At 66.4% G+C, this 16,583-nt stretch overlaps 1 protein-coding gene across 2 annotated transcripts; it reads right to left on the reverse strand.

Annotated features, from left to right (window-relative positions):
• Positions 1–47: 47 nt before the first annotated feature.
• PLCB3 (phospholipase C beta 3) lies at positions 48–16,361 on the reverse strand. 2 transcript variants are annotated; one of them, XM_058305244.1, is made up of 32 exons: positions 16,133–16,360; positions 13,442–13,519; positions 13,119–13,187; positions 12,885–13,028; positions 12,554–12,633; positions 12,419–12,472; positions 12,243–12,318; positions 12,038–12,138; positions 11,309–11,475; positions 11,085–11,231; positions 10,476–10,716; positions 10,203–10,287; positions 9,930–10,116; positions 8,861–9,066; positions 7,449–7,545; positions 7,276–7,360; positions 6,860–6,984; positions 6,416–6,570; positions 6,164–6,325; positions 5,574–5,673; positions 5,390–5,494; positions 5,160–5,251; positions 3,982–4,135; positions 3,862–3,897; positions 3,569–3,761; positions 3,126–3,279; positions 2,948–3,024; positions 2,752–2,841; positions 2,605–2,662; positions 2,175–2,261; positions 1,888–2,095; positions 48–1,003 (listed from the first exon to the last, which is right to left on the reverse strand). In XM_058305244.1, the coding sequence occupies exons 1-31, from the start codon at positions 16,229–16,231 to the stop codon at positions 1,892–1,894; spliced, it is 3,708 nt and encodes a 1,235-aa protein (XP_058161227.1). In that variant the 5' UTR covers positions 16,232–16,360; the 3' UTR covers positions 48–1,003; positions 1,888–1,891. The 2 variants fall into 2 exon arrangements, with proteins under 2 accessions (XP_058161227.1, XP_058161226.1); XM_058305243.2 differs by having other exon boundaries at positions 48–2,095; positions 16,133–16,361.
• Between the last annotated feature and the right edge of the window lie 222 nt (positions 16,362–16,583).

Here is a 16,583-nt window from a genome sequence, read left to right on the forward strand (position 1 = left end):
GAGCTGGAGGGGAAGCTTCCGCAGGACCTGGGACCAGAGCTCAGAACGCATTTCCAGAAACATTTATTGGTGCCCCCTATGGATCTGCCCGTGCAGTACTGGATATACAGAGATGAATCATGCCAGACAGCCCCATGCTGTGGCTTCCTGTCAAAGGGAAGAGCCAGCCTCGGATAATGGTGCAGCGGCCAGCAGAGTGCTCTAACTGGGGACCCAGAACTGGGGTGAGGGCGGTTCCCTCCCACAGGGGGAAGACAGGGAGGGCTTCCAGGAGGAGGTGGGTTAGAGCTAGACTTCAGGAGAGATGGAGAGAAGAGGCTGGCATTCCCTGCAGAGGAGAGAGTGGGCCCATGGGAGGGTGGGGGTGGCTTCTGAGGGGCTGCAATGTCATACCCAGGGGTCTAGATTTTAGCTTGGTCTTTGCGGCTCCTAGGAGTGGCATGCTCAAGTAGTGTTCATTTAAGCGGGGACAAATCAGGGGGAGAGAGCACTGGTCTGCTGAGGGGCCTGGACATGGAATAGAAGAGACTGGGCAGACTTGGGAGAGGTCTGAGGTCTGAGGGCCGAGCATCCCAACCCTGGTAAGGCCCAATTCTGCCCCCACCCCCCTTTCTCTGGCCTCCCCACCCATCTGTTTGCCTCAGGCTGCAGCAAAAACAAAGGAAAGAAAACACTTGGTTGGCAGGAGATAAGCCCAGATAAGAGGCTGCCTTCCTTTGGAGGAGGGAGGCAGTCAGTCAGCCCAGGAGGCCCCAGGAGGCCCGGAGAGGCCTTGAAGAGGTGGCAGCCTGGCCCTGGGGCAGAAGCCGACCGCACGCTCAGCCGGCTGCTGCCACCCCGTGCTGTTCCGGAGGGGGCAGTGGGAGGTGTGGAGCAGCTCCTCCAGGCTGGCCGCAGTCTGCTCTGGAGGGCCCAGGTCCGCCCTGAGCCTCCAGGTCAGCACGTCTTGACTCAGCTGTGGCCTGGGACACACCACTTCCGCTCTGTGCCTCAGTTTCCTCATCTGTAAAACAGGTATAACATCTCCCTCACGGGGATGAGAGGGATGCTGGGTCATCCAGGCCCTGCCACCATCTGTGACATCAGCTCCCCTTCTCCCAGGGGTCACTCACTGCCAGGCCCACTTCCCACCCATAAGTGGTCCCTGGGGCAGCTCACCCAGTCCAACCCCCAAACGGAATCAACAGCCTGCGTGGGGCCCAAGCGGACCTGGCGGAAGATGCTGGGCACCCGGCTCATACTGGACAACAGGAAGGGAGGAGAGGGAGGGAAAGCTTCCTGGACAGAGGTCTGAGCCTCTGGGAAGGGAACCCGTGGAAATAGAAGCAATGGCCCTGGGCAAGGCCTAGAAGATGCAGACACTGACCCTTCTCTGGGGGCCTGACCACAGCCCCACCAAATGCCTGCCAGCCCATTTTACAGATGAGGAAACTGAGCCCCTCAAGAGCCAGACCTGAGGTCCAGAGTCCTCTCCAGCACTGCCCCACCCCAAACCACACTGCACACCAGGTCCCTGAAAGCCATTTTTATTCATGTAAAAAAATCCCAAAAATAGAGAAAGTGGCCCCAGCTTCCCAGAGCTCCAAGTTCCCACCCATGCTCCCCGGGGAGGGAGGGGAGACAACTCCCACTCTGGGTGTAGGTGCCATGAGGGGGGCGAGGCCCCTGACCCAGGCCCCCTGGCCTGAGGTGACCCAGCACCTTCCTTAGGACTGAGGGATCCAGGGACCACCGGGGCCTGGGAGGGTGACGGGAGCAAGTTAGGGTGGGGTACTCACCCCAGGTTTAAAAAAATAAAATTTCTAAAGATAAAAAGTTCAAAAAGAAATTAGTGTCTTAGCCTCCTGCCCTCCTCCGGGTGCCCGCCCTGGCAACCTCTTGGCCCACCAGCTCAGAGCTGCGTGTTCTCCTCTTGGCTCTCCGAGTCGGCGCCGGACAGGTGCCCGCTGCTCCCAGGTGCGTGACCGTTGCTGGCACAGGACACCTGAGGCCCGTCCCCCAGCCCCTCCGGCGTCTCGCCTAGCAGGCTCCGGCGGATCTCCTGGGGCAGCCTGGCCCGCTGCTCCTGACACTCCTGGACCAGCTTGGCCAGCAGCTGTGGGAAGTCGGGGTCACGGCCGAGGCCAGGCCACCCAGCCCTGCCGCCTGCCTCACCGCCTCACCCACGGCCTCACCTTGGGTTCCTCCTCGGTCAGCTGCTGTAGCACCTGCTGCTGCCCAGCCACGAGGCGCTCGTGCCGCTGCTTCTGGGCCTCCTCCAGCTGCGGGGGAAGGCAAGGGCTCAGAGATGGGGACCCGGGGCTCCAGCTGGGCACAGAAGTCCGGGGGGCCAAGGACTACAGGGTGTGTCCAGGGCTCTGAGATGGCCTTTTACAGCAGTCATCACCCGCCCAGACTCCAGTGCCACGGGGCGTGGTTGCAGACTGTTGACTTCGGATGTGATATGGGGCATGAGGGGGCTTAGGGGCACCAGGGGGAAAGGCCCTAGAAGCCCCTCTAGGGCAGGAATTCCTCCAGCGTGGCACCAGGTCAGGTACCATGGACATGGGTATCTGACAAATGAAGGCAGAGCGTGGGGCAGGGGGGCACATGAGCCTCACTCACCCGGCGGATGGAGTTGACCGACTCCGTGATGTGCCGACGGTTGATCTCCGTCAGTTCCCTGCACAGGAGCAAGGCAGGATGGGTGCAGGGCCCCGTGGCCCGGCCCCACCTCCCAGCCTCCACAGTGCCCGAGCCCGTCGCACTTACGCCTCCTTCTTGTGTTTCTCCCTCGTTTTGGCCTCCGAGATGCTGTTGTGGCGCTTCCGGTCCAGGATCTTCTGCAGCTCCTTCTTCTCCCTGCAGGGGCAGGTGGGAGGAAAGGGAGCGTCAGGGGCGGAGCTGGAGGCTCTGCCCTCCCGCTGGCACCTGGGCGCCCCCACCCATCAACACGATCCCGCTGCACCTCTCGTTCGTCTCCTTCAGCCTCTTGAACTGGGTGGTGTGTGCGTCCTGGACGATCTCCCTGAGCCGCTGCTGGGTCTGTGGAGGAAGGTGGCCGGCAGGTGACACAGGGCTGATGGCAGGTGTCCCAGGAGGCAGGTCCGTCCCCCCCACCCCCGCCGCCCCCCAGACCCCCTCACCTGCCGCAGGTGCTCCATCCTCCTCTCGGCCTCTGCGTCCGCCTGGGCCTCCCTCAGCTCCAGCAGACTCTGCAGCTGCCTCTTCTGGAGCTCCTGATACTGCTTTGCCTCCTCGTCCTCGCCCTTGTCATCCTCCCCGTTGGCGGCCCCGCCTCTGCAGGGAGAGCCCCTCCAGGTGAAGTTCAGGCCGGGTGCACTGACGTGGGCTGGGGCCGGTCCCCGCCGGCCACGGCAGGCCCCGCCCCAGGCTGCGGTGTGAACGAGCAGCGCTGAGCTGATGGGAACCCCCTTGGCGTCTAGAAACAGGCGGCCCTCCTCAGTCCTCCCTGCACCAAACCCTCCTCCCTGGGGGTCAAGGAGCAGCCCTTGACCTTCCCTCCGTGCCCACCTAGCAAGGAACCCCCCAGGCACAGGCAGCACCCCCACACAGGCGGGCCACTCACAGGACCCCTGGCCGGCGCCGACACTTGCCCTCGGCCCGGGCCTGGGCCAGGCCGTCGAGCAGGCGGCGGGTGAGAGCCACAGCCTTGCGCTGATGCTTCTTGCGCAGCTCCCGCAGCTCCCGCTCTTGCCGGCTCTGAAGCTTCACCAGCAGCTTGTGGCCTTGGAGCTCAGCCAGTGGGGTGGGGGCCACCTCTGGGAGCAGCAGAGCAGGGGCGGGCTGGGGTGCCGCCGGGCCCGGCAGGCCCACCCCGGGGAGCAGCCCCACCTCCTCCGCCACCCCGCCCCGCCCTACCTGAGAGGATGCTGGCGATGAGATCGTCCCGCTGGCCTGGGGAACAGAAGCGCAGGGCTGAGGGGCGGAAGGGCAGGGCGCTGCACCCCCTGCCCACCCCAGGCCCAGACGGCCCCCTACCTGGGCTGCTGAGGGACGGGCTGGTGGGGGAGGTGGCAGAGCCTGGGGGCCGGCGGGGGGAGGTGTCCAGGGAGCTGGGCGTGGGGTTTGGCGGCAGCTGGGACCCTTGCTGCTGAGATCGGCTCTCCTGGGAGGTCTCGGGGCCAGCCTGGGCCTGTGGGGAAAAGGCAGAAGGTCCCTTCCAGAGACGCTGCTCCCTCTGCGCCCCTCTGTCCTCACGCCCCTCCGCTGCTCTCCACCGTCCCTCTCAGCCTCCCGCAGCCCGTCCACCTGCTGGACTTCTCGTGGGAAACGCGGGGCTGTTTGGGCAACCACGTGAGAAATAAAGAGGGATGAAACGAGCGTTTCTAACCCCCTATTCCATACAGTGGGGGGGGGAGGGAGAAACTGAGACCGCCTTCTAGGATGCCGGGCCCACTGCTGCGCCTGGAACTTCCAGATGGTTCTGGAAAGGCCTGACCCAGCCACAAATTTCCTCCCTTTCCGCATCCTTCCACCCTTGCCCACAGTTGTCTCATCTTCCTCGTTCTTAGCTCCTGATTAAATCAATGAAGGAAATGACCGCAGAGTGGGCGCCAGCCTCTCCCGCACGGCTCCGGGAGGCTCTAATTGCAGCCGTCTCTTCCCCGCCTGCCGCAGGCCCCGCGGGGACTGGGTCTAGATGTGCGGGGAGGCCTCCGCCCCTGCCCTCCCCACGAGAGCCACAGCCCTCCTCAGGCTCCCCAGGCCCCGGGTTTTGAAAGCATCAGTGGCTTCAAGCTGCCCTGGCAAAGCGGCTGAAACCCTGAACCCCGGCTCTGACCTTTCGAAGGCGGCAACCCCGCCTGGAGCCGGAGGAATTCCAGCCCAGGCCTGACCTGGGGGCCTCTCGCAGGCAAGAGGGGTGGTTTTCATCTCACCCCTTAAAACTGGAGAGTAACCGAGGGCCAGGCCGGGAGAGACCAGAAGCCCTGGCCGGTGCAGGCTGACAAAGGGAGAGGCGCAGCCAGGCCTGTGGGGCCGAGACTGCCCGGCTGGGAGGTGGGATGGGCCTGTGCAGGGCGCGAGTCTCCCCTCCTCACCACACCCATGGCGGTCCTGCCTGCCAGTCTCCAGGGTCAAGGTGAGCCCAGGCCCTGCCCGCCTGCCAGGCCCCACCGCCTCGGCCCGGGCCCGCCCCCAGCCCCGCCCCGGCTCACCTCGCTCTCCCCGATGAGGGCGGCCAGCTGCTTGGCCCTCTGGTCCATCAGGCTGACGTGCTTGATGGGGTTGATCAGGGCTTCCGCGTAGTCTGGGGCGGGGGGCAGAGGGCAAGGGTTGTGGAGACAGGATCCCAGCCTCCCCCCCGCTAGCTCAGCCCCGGTGCCAGGTCCACCGTAGCCCGGGGGCCATCCAGACGCCGCCCCGGCCCGCCCAGCCCCCCGCTCACCCTGGTGGTCGTCGGGGATGTAGTCGGAGGCTTCCGTGTAGATGAGCAGGGCCGGCAGGCACAGCGGCTGGTTGGCTTCGTTCCGCAGGCAGACGTAGTGGTACCCTGGTGGGGCGGGAGGCGAGGTCAGCTGACCGCACGCCCACCGCCCCCCAGGGCAGCCCGGGGCCCCACGCGGCCCCACCTGAGCGGATCGCGGAGACAGGCAGGATCCGGTGTCCCACGAACTTGCCGCCCTCCTCGAAAGCCGCGATGCGGAGCGAAGCCAGCGTGGGCAGCACCACCTGTGGGCCCAGATGGGTGCTGAGCCACGGGCCAACCCACAGCCTCTGCAGCCAGGCTGGTCCAGCGACCGGCTGCCAGACCCCCAGGCCCCACGGCCCGGCCCGATGGATGACCAGCGGCCATCAGGGCCCTGCCCGGGGCCCCACGGCGAGGCAGAGCTGGCCGTCACCAGGTGAGGAACTGGACAAAGCCGCGCGTCTGGGGCCAAGGCGTACACCCCCCAGGTTGGAAGCGAGGCCACCCAGTCCACTTGGGATCCCGGGAGGTGCGCGAGGGCTGGGATCTTGGGCAAGTCCTTCCTGCCTCTGAGATGACGTGGGCTAGGCCAGCTTCTCACAGGGGCTCCGGAACCTCCCGCCACGCCCCCCCGCGGTCTCACCCTGCGGGGCCTGGAGGCGCACGGACACAGCCGCGAGGCCCCCTGCCACCCGCGGGTCTCCGACCCCAGCCACCGCCTGCATGCCAGGGTGGGTGTGGGCCCAGGCTCACCTTGGGGAAGTCGAAGGGCTCCTCCTCCCACACGGGGTTGAACGAGTTGCCCTGCGAGGTCCGCGTGCGGTACTTGCGCCGCGTGTCAACCGGAAGGCCAAACATGTCCACTTCCACGTAGATGCCCACCTTCCTGTCGGACAGGAACTGCCCCGAGATCACCTGGGGGTGGGGGCGGGTGGCGCGGGAGGGTGAGGCGGCTGCCCAGGCCCGTGCCCCGGGGCCCCTGCCCCGAGCCCCGCCGGGCCCCACCTTGACCCGTAAGGCATTGGCCACGATGCCGTCCACGATGACCTCGGTGAAGGGGTCGAAGGACTTGTCCGGCCGCCGCATGAACTCCGGCTTGAGCAGGTACCCGCTGCGCCCATTGTACTCAAAGACACCTGCGTTGAGCTGCATTGCCACATCTGGGGCAACACGGGGAGGGCAGGGGTCAGGCAGGACGGCACCGGGCAGAGGTGGGCCCAGGACCCCTCGGGGTCACATGGAGTCCAATGTGACCGGTGGCAGGGGGAGCAAAAGGCCTCAGGGGTCCAGAGAAGAGTCGGGAGGCAGCTCAGGCAAGGAGCCGGGGTTAGCCAAGGTCAGTTTGGGATTTGGGATGAGACAGGCCCATTCAGGCAAAAACGAGCCAGAGAGTGGGGCTGAAGTCAGGTTGGGGGTCAAGGGTAAGGGTCAAGGCAGGTCAGCACTCACCCAGGGTCTGGAAGTTGAGCGCCACCAGCTGGCAGCCCACGTTCCAGAAGAGCTGGGGCATGTAGTTGGACGAGTCCACACGGGTGCCCTTGGGGTAGATGCGGCTCAGCTGCTGCTTGTTGTATCTGAGCTGGGCGTTCAGGGGCCACACAGGTACCAGCGCCTGCCTGCCCCCGCGCCGCCTCCGCCGCCCACCTGGAGCCCGGCGTGCGAGGCCCTCCTCTGCTCCCGTGCACCTCCCTTCTGCCTCCAGCCCGGGCCCGGCCTCCGCACTGTCTGCCAGGCGCCAGGCCCACCCAGCTCAGCCACGGCGGAAAGCCGAACCCCAGACCCGGGCGCCGGGGGCCCCAGGCCCTGTGCAGGCCGCGCACGCGGCGGCCGAACACTCAGGCCCGTCCCACCACTCTGGAGGATACTCCACGAACTCCATGGGGCTCTTGGTCAGCTGCTCCAGGCCTTTGGTCTCCACAAAGGATGACATCTCAAAGCACTTGTTCCTCTCTGCGGGGTGGGTGCGCGGGGGTCAGGCCTGGCAGGCTGTGGGGGCCCGCTCCCATGCCCCTCCCCCCCAGCCTCCCACTGCACTCACTTCGAGCAGCCTCGAAGGACTTGAACTTCACAGGTTCGATGTAGTTGACAAGCGTTGACATTTCCTCGGTGGCATTGACCTCACTGCTGGCGGTGCCCTGGGGCCCCCAAACCCAGGTCAGCGGGGCCAGGAGCCCTGAGAGCTGGAAGGTCCCTCTCCCAGAGTCCCGCTTCACGAAGGGGGGGCTCTGGGTGCAAGTGCCGCCCCCTCCTCCTCAGTGTTCTTCCCAGCGGCCCTCGGACCAGCTCCACCTTCGGTCCCCCCGGCCGCTCCTCACTGCAGCCACGGCAGTCACATCGCCCAGCCCGCCACCGTCTCCGGCGGTCCTGGGTCGCTTGCACAGGCAGCCTTCTCTCTGGGGGCCTGTGCCGCAGACCCCGCCCTCCTGGTTTGCCTCCCACCTCCCTGGTCATCCTCCTCTTCCAGATCGTCGGAAGCTGGAATTCCTCACCCAAGACTGGGGGTTCAATGACGCAAGTTCAGATGAGCCTCAAATTTCCACCTCTGGGAAGTAGATTTGGCTCAACGGATAGGGCATCCGCCTACCACATGGGAGGCCCAGGGTTTGACCCGTGTGGAGATGGCCCACGCGCAGTGCTGATGCGTGCAAGGAGTGCCCTGCCACACAGGGGTGTCCCCCGCATAGGGGAACCCCACGCGCAAGGAGTGCGCCCCATAAGGAGAGCTGCCCAGCGCGAAAGAAAGTGCAGCCTGCCCAGGAATGGTGCCGCCCACACGGAGAGCTGACACAGCAAGATGACGCAACAAAAAGAAACACAGATTCCCATGCAGCCGTCAAGAACGCAAGAGGACATGGAAATAGACACAGCGAATGGACACAGAGAGTAGACAACTGAGGGGGAGAGGGGAGAGAAATAAATAAAAAATAAATCTTACAAAAAAAAAAAATTCCACCCCCAACCGTTACTTCCAACCACTCCCCGGCCACCTCGGGGGGCTCACCAGAGTCCAGCGCTGAGCTCCAGCCGCCCGTCCCTACCCTTACTACTCTGGGTCCCTCTCAAATCCGCCCTCACACACTAGCCACCCCTTCTCCTCAGATCCCCTCGGCACTGCCCACAACACCACACCCTCATCTTGCCCTGCCCCCTCCTCCTGCATTGGCTTGGACCCTGCCACAGGGCCTTTGCACGTGCGGTGCCCGCATCCTCTGCCTGCCAAGCCCCACCCCCAATCTGCACCCTCCCTCCCCCCTCCCCCAGCACCCGTCACAGACGTAAGTTAACACCTGCTTCCATGTCTGTGTAAGATCTTTGAGCACCCACGCACGCTGACCCCTGGGAGGGCGGGATAGTTTGCCTTGTTCCCCGCCACGCCCACCACCCAGGGCTGGGTCTGCTCCGGGAATGAATACCTGCCCCCTGCATCCCCCGCCCGCCCGCGGGCCTGACCTCATCCGTGGTCGGCTTTTTGGGGTCCGTCTGCTCCTCGTCTTCCTCGTCTTCCTCGTCCTCCTCGCGCTCGGCAGGCCCGAGCAGATCGGCGCCCCGGCGCAGCCCCTCCTCGCCCAGAGACTTCCGAGGCTCCAGGGTGGGCTTCTCAGGCCCCGCCTCCTCCCCGTTGCTCAGGCCCGGGCAGCTGTCGGAGCTGGGGGACCCTGCGGGGAAAGGGGCCACGGGGCGTCCGGGGTCAGGCCACACGCAGATGATCAGGAAGCCGGCGGGGGGGGGGGTGGCCGGGGCGCGGGCAGCTGACTCAGTGGGAAAACCAAGGGGTACTCTGGGAGCAGGGTGGCCTGGGAAGAGGGTCAAAGGTCAGATAGCATTGACCCCAGTGGGAGCTCAGGGAGGTCACAGGGCGAGAATTGGCACCTGGAGTTGTATCCAACAGGAAGGTAAGGAGGGTGGCTCGGAGGGGCGAGAAGTAGGAGCGGGGGTACAACGGTTTTCCCCCAGTGGGTAAAGGATGGCAGGGTGGGGGTGCGGGCCAGAGGTCAGCCAGAGCCACACCCTGTGAGAGGGCTGTGGTGGCCGGCAGGGAAGATGGCACTATGACCCGCCTGGAAGTGAGGGGTCAAGGGCTGGTGGCAGTCTCAACCAGCTGGGGCGGAGAACTCAGTGAGGGTCAAAGAACAGGGCTCAGGGACCTCATATCCCAACGCGGGGACTGTGACACCCGGAGGCCGGGGCTCAGAGCTCAGCGCCAGCGCCTGGGCCTTGGGGAAGGCCTGGGAGGTGGAAAGTGGAGGCTGAGGGGGCAGGAGTCGAATGGAGCCCAATCCAGGTGTGTGTAGCTCAGTGAGACAAGTGCCAGGGTCAGGGGTCAGGGGTCAGGGGTCCCAGGCCCAGCTGAGGGGAGGCGAGAGGCTCAGTGAGGAGGGAGTTGGGGTTGGGGGAGACGGGCTCAGGGAGGTGGGCAGTTGAGGGGTCGGGGGCTTGGGGTGAGGTGGGGGATGCCTGGGGGGTGGGGGAGGGGGTCCTGGGGTGGGGCTGGGGGTCCTGAGTCGGGGGCGGGCCCTACCGAGCTGGGGCGAGGAGGGCTCGGTGGCGGCGGAGCTCTCGCTCAGGGCCGAGTTGCTGTGTTCCAGCGGCCGCTTGCGCACGGAGCTGTCGGGGACCCTGGTGCTGGGCTGGTGCCGCTTCTTGTTCTTCACCAGGATGCGACCCATCAGGTCCTGGGGGCTGGGCAGGGGGACGCCCGGGGCCAGCTGGAGGGGCACGGGCAGGTCAGGGCCTGCCGAGGCGCCCGCACCGCCCCCCAGGCCTGCCCGGCCACGGCTCCGGGCGCCCGTACCGGGTACTTGTCCAGCGGGTCGATGAGCAGCGCATCCCCAAAGATGGAGCGGCAGTACTCGGCCATCTTGGCCTGTTGCTTGGCCCTGTGGGGCCAAGGTCAGAGGTCAGGGGCTCCTGGAGGTGGAGCTGCGGTCCCGAGAGCGGGTCAGCGGCCCGGAGGCGCGGGGGCAGTTCCCAGGGCCGCAGAGGTCAGGGAAGCAAGCGGCTGAGCAGTGCCGGGCGGGACCGACGTGTCCGGGTGGGTGCGGGTGCCCGGGTCAGGCCCACTCACGAGTCCACGTGGTTCTCGAAGGAGAGGATGACGGGGTAGGGCGAGGTCTTGAAGGCGGTCTCGGCGATGGCCTCGAGCACGTCCCGCAGGGGCACCTCCGTGGTCATGGTGAAGCCGTGGGTGATGAAGGGCTCCTCCTCGGGCGGCCGCCCCTTCCACACGTCCAGCTCCACGCAGCGGCAGCCCCACAGCAGCGTCTGCCGGTACATCTCCACCGACGAGGTCCCGGCCAGCTGCCCCGCTGGGGACCAGGCTCCGTCACCAGGGCCGCCTGGCCCCGCGGCCCTCCCTGGGGCCCGCGCCCAAGCCGGGCCATGCAGGGGACACGGCGGCCCCCTGGCCCAGCCTGGCTAGCCCCGGCTCCCAGTGCCCTCCTTTATTCTCTGTGGAACAAGCAGTATCCCCCAAAAAGCCTTCAGCAGGCCAGGGGGCCCCCACCCCCAGCCGGGGTCTTGCTCACAGGGCCTCCTCAAGGTTCACTCTCCCCTGCAGACCAGCCCAGCTCCCCCGGGGGCGGCCGTCCGTTCCCTGCCTGCCTCCCCGGCACGGCACCCCAGGAGGGAGGCAGTGCCAGGGCCGGGCGTCAGGGGCCGCAGGGCGCTGGCTCACCGGTGAGATAGGTGTTGTGCGAGGAGTTGATGAAGTAGGCGCTCAGCGGCTGGGTCATGTCCGCGCTCAGGTCCAGGGCCTCCAGGGGCAGGATGCAGTTCTCCTCGCCTCCCAGGTAGCGGCTGAAGCCCTCCATGGACATCTGGTCTGGGGGCGGTGCGGGGTCAGCAGGCCCGCGCGGTGGCCCCGGCCACCGCCGCCGCCCGCCAGCCCGGCCGCCTCACCTCGCTCCAGGAACTGCTGGTTCGGCTCGTACTTCTCGATGAGCTGCCGGGCCTGCGAGGGCCGCAGCGGCGGGTACAGCACCTCGTTGAGCCTCGGGTCGCGCTGCTTCTGGTTGATAAAGTCCATGAGCTGCTCCAGCGTCAGATAGGGCTTTCCCTTGGCGCCTCTGGCGGTGGTGGGGGGGTGGGGGGTGCTGAGTCAGGCTGGAACGTCACAGGCCCACCCCCTCACTCCAAGCGCTCACCCTGGGAGAGCCCCCGGATTGGGACTCTGAGCAAGTCACTGCACCCTCTGGGCCTCAGTTTCCCCATCTGCTCTCCTGAGCCCTCGGCGGGGGCCAGGCAGCAGGCAAGCAGGAGAAGGCCAGGGCTTTGGAAGCCTTCAAGTACCTGGCCTTCCCCTCAATGCCTCCAGCCTGGGGCCCTGAGTCCAGGGGCGGCCCCGCTCTGGGAGCTCAGGCAGGGCCCACATGTGCTCTCACCCACAAAGCGGGCCGACTGAACCAGCCCTGGCAAAGAGGGCACAGAGCTGTCCCATTACCACGGACAATCTCCACTGACAAGTTATGCACCTGCCCTGCCCCAGTGCTTGGGGCTCCAGCCCGCCAGCCCCCCAATCTTCTTGTGGGCTAAAAGGAACGCTGAGCAGAGGCAAGGGATGAGGGCACGGGGGCCAGGAGGGGGCCCAGCCTGGCAGGGGGCAATGCCCCGAAACTCAGCCCTGCTCACATCTCCAGGAGGATCTTGTCGATGTCCGGCCGCAGGCACAGCTTGTTAAGGAACCGCTCGAAGATTTCCAAGGAAAACTCATCAGGCCGGATGGACTCGCTCTGAGGGCCAGGGAGCATGGGGTGAGACCCGGGGGTACAGCCAGCCCCAGAAACCCGGGTACCACCGTGACACCTCCGCCCTGCCCTGACCCCACCCCACACACCCGGTTGAAATTGAGGCCGCAGGATTCCAGCGCGGTCTCCACCCGCTTCTTGTCTGCCGAGAACATCTTCAGGATGCTGCAGCAGGCGGGGGGTGAGGCACGGGGTCAGGGTGGGGGGGCAAGGGTCACCAAGGTGGGGGCAGGGGGGAGGACGCTGAGGGGAGAGGGCTGCTCACTTCTTGACTGGGATCCGCCCGTCCTGGTTCACTTGCAGCTTCAGCTTCGTGTATCTGGGGGGGGCAGGTGGAGGGGTCACACCCGGCGGACAGCCAGCTGGCCCCCCGACACCCCCTGGGGGACCCAGGGCTCACGCTTTGCGCAAGAAGGTGTTCCGGGAGGCGTTCTGAGCCAGGATGTTCATCGCCAGCTTGAACAGCTCCTCGGACCAGACCTGGGGGGCAGCAGATGGGGGGCCAGGGCGGTGAGTGGGAAATAGAGGGCGGCCCAAGCCCAGCCCAGCACCCACCTGGCACACAGCAAGTGCTCTGACATCATTTTTTTCAGAGAGGGGTTATAAATACAGTCAGAGAACAGCCCGGTATACAAGAGGCACTCGGTATACAAGAGGTGCTCGGAAAGTGATCGCAGACTAAGCAAAGGAGTCCGCGACTCCCCGGGGCCTGCCCTTCGACCCGGGCCCACCTTGGCCGTGCCGTCGTCCTGCACGGCCATGAAGTTCAAGAAAGTCGTGTTCACTGGGTCTGGCCCAGCCACCACCGTCATCAGCTTCTCCTCCAGCCGGGTGTCAGGGCCCCCGAAGCCGAGCACCTCCCGGATCTTGGGGTCCTAAGTTGGCGAGAGCCAAGCCTGAGGAAGGGTGCCCTGACCCCCCCACAGTCCCACGCTCATCCTTAGTCCCGGGTCCCCACCACTCACCTTAGGCAGGCGGGCATAGCGGCCCGTCCGCGTGTCCCTGATGGAACTGATGTCCAGTGTGTCCACCTCCTGGGGAGACCAGATGCCAGGGAGGGGCTGAGGGGGCTGCTGGGAGAAAGCAGGGAGCCCCCGAGCGCCATCCCCTGGCCAGGGAGGGACCATCCCCTGATTGCAGCCCCAGCCCCAGCCCCCGCCCTTAGCACTTCCTGTCCAGGGAGCTGGGGGAGAGGTCAGCCAGCAGCTGGGCCCCGGCCCCGTGGGTGCAGGGGCGGGGCGGGCAGCATAGGGGTCCAGGCCAGGGGCCAGTCAGCACCCGCCCTCACCATGTTGGGGCCCGTCCAGTACAGGAAGAAGCCACTGGAGTCCACGCGCAGGGTCACCAGGTTCCGACTGGAGGCCTCCTGGGGAAGGGATGGGGCGGCAGGGGTCAGTGGGGGAGGGCTGAGGGCCTCGGCTGCCACGGGCCGTGGCGCAGGTTTGGCCCCTGGACCCCTCCAGCCAGTGAGCCGAGACAAAGCCTCTTCCAGCCCCAGGTCCTTCACTGGCTCCCTACACCCTCAGGTCAAAGCCAAGGGCCTCGGCCTGACCCGCAGGGCCCCCACGTCTGGTCCTGACTCCCCTCACCCCTTGCCCTCAGATTCCGTTTTTGGACCACAGCTATCCTTTCCCCACCTCCCGATTTTCGTCTCAGGTTCCCTCTGCTGGGACACCCTTCCCTTCCTTCTCTGCCCACGAAATCTGGCCCACGTCCTTGGGGAGGTCCACCCTGAGCCCCTTACCCTGGACTTGATCTCCCCAGAAGGTCTGAGAGCTCCTGGACAGAGCCCCCCAACCCCCTTAGTTCAGCTACTCCAGGGTGTTTGTGGGATGAAAGTGGAAGGGTCGGACGTTTGACCGCCACAGCCCTTCTGCGTCACTTATGCCACTCAATGACCGACCACCCTTTTTACCTGCCTCAACATCCACCTATCCCACCCTGCACCCCACAGGGTCTTCACAGCCTCGCAGCCCATCTGCATCTTACGGAAGAGCAGACTGGGTCCCCTCGGGGGGACTCACCCTGCCCCCAGGACCAGCCCGGCGGCTGGCAGGGGCGGCGAGGGCACACTGGCCCCATTTACTGAGGAGGGTCCAGTCGCCCGCACACTCCCGGGGCCACCCCGTGGAGCTTAGGGACACTGGCCAAAGGGTTGGTCATTGAGGGTCTGGCTCGGCCAGTGGTTACCAGTAGGACTCTCCAGCCCAGGCGCCTGGCGCACGATGCCACCCTGAGCTGCTGCTCACTGTCTGGTGGGTAATTACATCATCATGGACACAGCAGCTCCCGCTGCAGCTCCCACTGCCCTACTGCGTGCCAGACGGCCAAGAGCTCACTCAGTCCTCCTACCAACTCTATGAGACACTTGCATGTTATACAGGAGGAAACTGAGGCCCAAGGAGGCTAGGTAGCTGGCCAAGGTGGGGCCGAGGAGTCGGGATTTGCCTGCAGCCAGTAGGGCTCCAGCGCAGCGCTGCGGCCTGTGCAGCAGGGGACCAGGACCCCTGCCAGGCTCTCAGCTCTGGCCTCAGTCACAGGCCCGGTGGGGAACCTGGGAGAAGTATCCACTTTCCAGGCCTCAGTTGCCCCTTCCAGGGAATGGGGACTGCCGCAGCCCCGCCCATCTCCAGCCTTGCTTACAACAGGCAGGACAGGACGTTACTCTAGGGGCAGAGGGGACAGCAGGCCGGGGGAACTCCAGGGGGCCTGGCCTCCCAGCCTCATGGCCCCGACACCCAGCCTCAGCCCCACTTCGGGATTCCCAGCCCTGCCCTGAAGCCGAGCCCCCACACCCCCAAAAAGTGTGCAGAGGGAGAGCTCTGTGGCCACTGTCCCCAGTGCCTTCCCCTGCCCCTCCCCAGGGCCGCAGCCTTCAGAAGCAGCCCAGGTCCCCTGCTCTCCCGCCCCAAACCCTTGTCAGCACCCCCCACCCTGCCCCCCAGGGCCCTCTCCGGGTTCCCACTTCCTTATTTGGGTTTATCACACTGGAAGGAAAAAAGAAACTTTTCCCTTCACTCTGGCCTGGGGGGAGGGGTCTCCTCTGGCTCCTGGGCACCCCTCCGCGGCACACCTGCTGCCTCAGGCCCCGCCCCCAGCCCCTCCCCCAGCCCTCACGCCTACGGCCCCACCCAGCCGGAAAGGAACCCAGAGTCTTCCAGGCCTCACTGGGAAGGAGCGGCGAGGAAGCGCAGGCAGGCGGCGGGCGGGTGGAGGCCGGCGGGTGGAGGCCGGGGGAGGACCGGGGAGGGGGGCCCCGGGAGAGGGGAGTGTGGGCGCTAGGGCCGGGGCAGGTGGGAAGCACCGGGCCAGGGCAGGCAGAAAGGAGGGCTGGGATTATTGAGGTTCAAAGTCCCCGTGCCAAGGAGTGGGGAGCAAAGTTCCCCAGGGGGAGAGGAAGTTGGGGGACAAAGTCTTCATTAGGGGGTGACTTGGTGCTCCCACCTGAGCAGGGAGCCGGCTGGGATCCAGAGGCAGGGCAAAGGGATGCGGGCAGAATTAGGAGAAAAAGTGATGAATGGAAGGGGGATGTGCCGGCCATGGCCCGGGCAAGAGTGGGTCTCGGCGGCACCCCTTCCGAATGGGGGTGCGGGAGCCAGGCTGCATGCCAGACGGAGAGTCCAGGGCCCAGCAGGGGTCGGGGGGCCAGGCCAGGAAGGGGAGAAACAGAATTAGCCTAGCCCTGAGGGGTGGGAGAGAAGAGTGAAAGGGGGGCCGGGGTCTCTTAGGGTTCCAAATCTCCACAACAAGAAATGGGGAGCCACATTGTCCAGAGTTCAAGGCTTGGCGGCGGCGGGGGGAGGAAAGGGGGCACAAAGTCTTCCTTACGGGGACAACTCCGGACGCAAGTTTCCGGAGAGCAGCCGAACTGGGAAAGGCGGGTGGGGGCTCAGCCCGGGGTGGGGGGGTCCCCGGCGTCCGGGTCGAGCTCTGGAGAGAGAGTGCGGGATCGGGGCGGAGCGGAGGGCCCCGCGCTTACCTCGTCCCATTTGATGAACTTGCTCCCGCGCCGCAGGGTCTCCACCACAGTGGGCGGCTCCAGCTGCAGCGCGTGGACGCCGGGTCTGGCGCCCGCCATGGCCGGCCCGGGAGTGGGTCGGGGACCCACGGGGACCCACAGCGCCGCTGCTCCCTCTGCGCGGCCCGCTCCGGCCCCGCGGCGTCAGCGCCCGCCCGCCCGCCCGCCAGTCTGTCCCGGACCGACCAGAGTCGGCGGGGCCCGGGCGGGGCGGGCGCGGGGCGGGCGGGGGGCGGGGCCGGAACGGAGGCGCCCCCTCCCACCCGCGTCGGGCCCGCCCGCCCCGCGTCGGCGCCCCCTGGCGGCCGGGGCGGCGACTGTCACCAGAGAAGGGCTCGGGGCGAGGCCGGCCTGGCCGCGGGTGGGGGGAGTGGGAGGGGGCCTCTGTTGGGCCCGGGGCGGGGGAGGGGAG

Source organism: Dasypus novemcinctus, chromosome 10, assembly GCF_030445035.2.
Source record: "Dasypus novemcinctus isolate mDasNov1 chromosome 10, mDasNov1.1.hap2, whole genome shotgun sequence".
Lineage (NCBI taxonomy): Eukaryota > Metazoa > Chordata > Mammalia > Cingulata > Dasypodidae > Dasypus > Dasypus novemcinctus.

Bases quoted from the DNA above. Each gene is read 5' to 3' on its own strand.
- PLCB3 (XM_058305243.2), bottom strand. From the start codon at position 16,231: ATGGCGGGCGCCAGACCCGGCGTCCACGCGCTGCAGCTGGAGCCGCCC. The intron at 12,319-12,418 runs GTGAGCAGCCCT...CGCCTGCTGCAG, and splicing joins GGGCGGATCCCAGTCAAGAA to CATCCTGAAGATGTTCTCGG. The intron at 11,232-11,308 runs GTGAGGCGGCCG...CACCGCCCCCAG, and splicing joins CCAGCAGTTCCTGGAGCGAG to ACCAGATGTCCATGGAGGGC.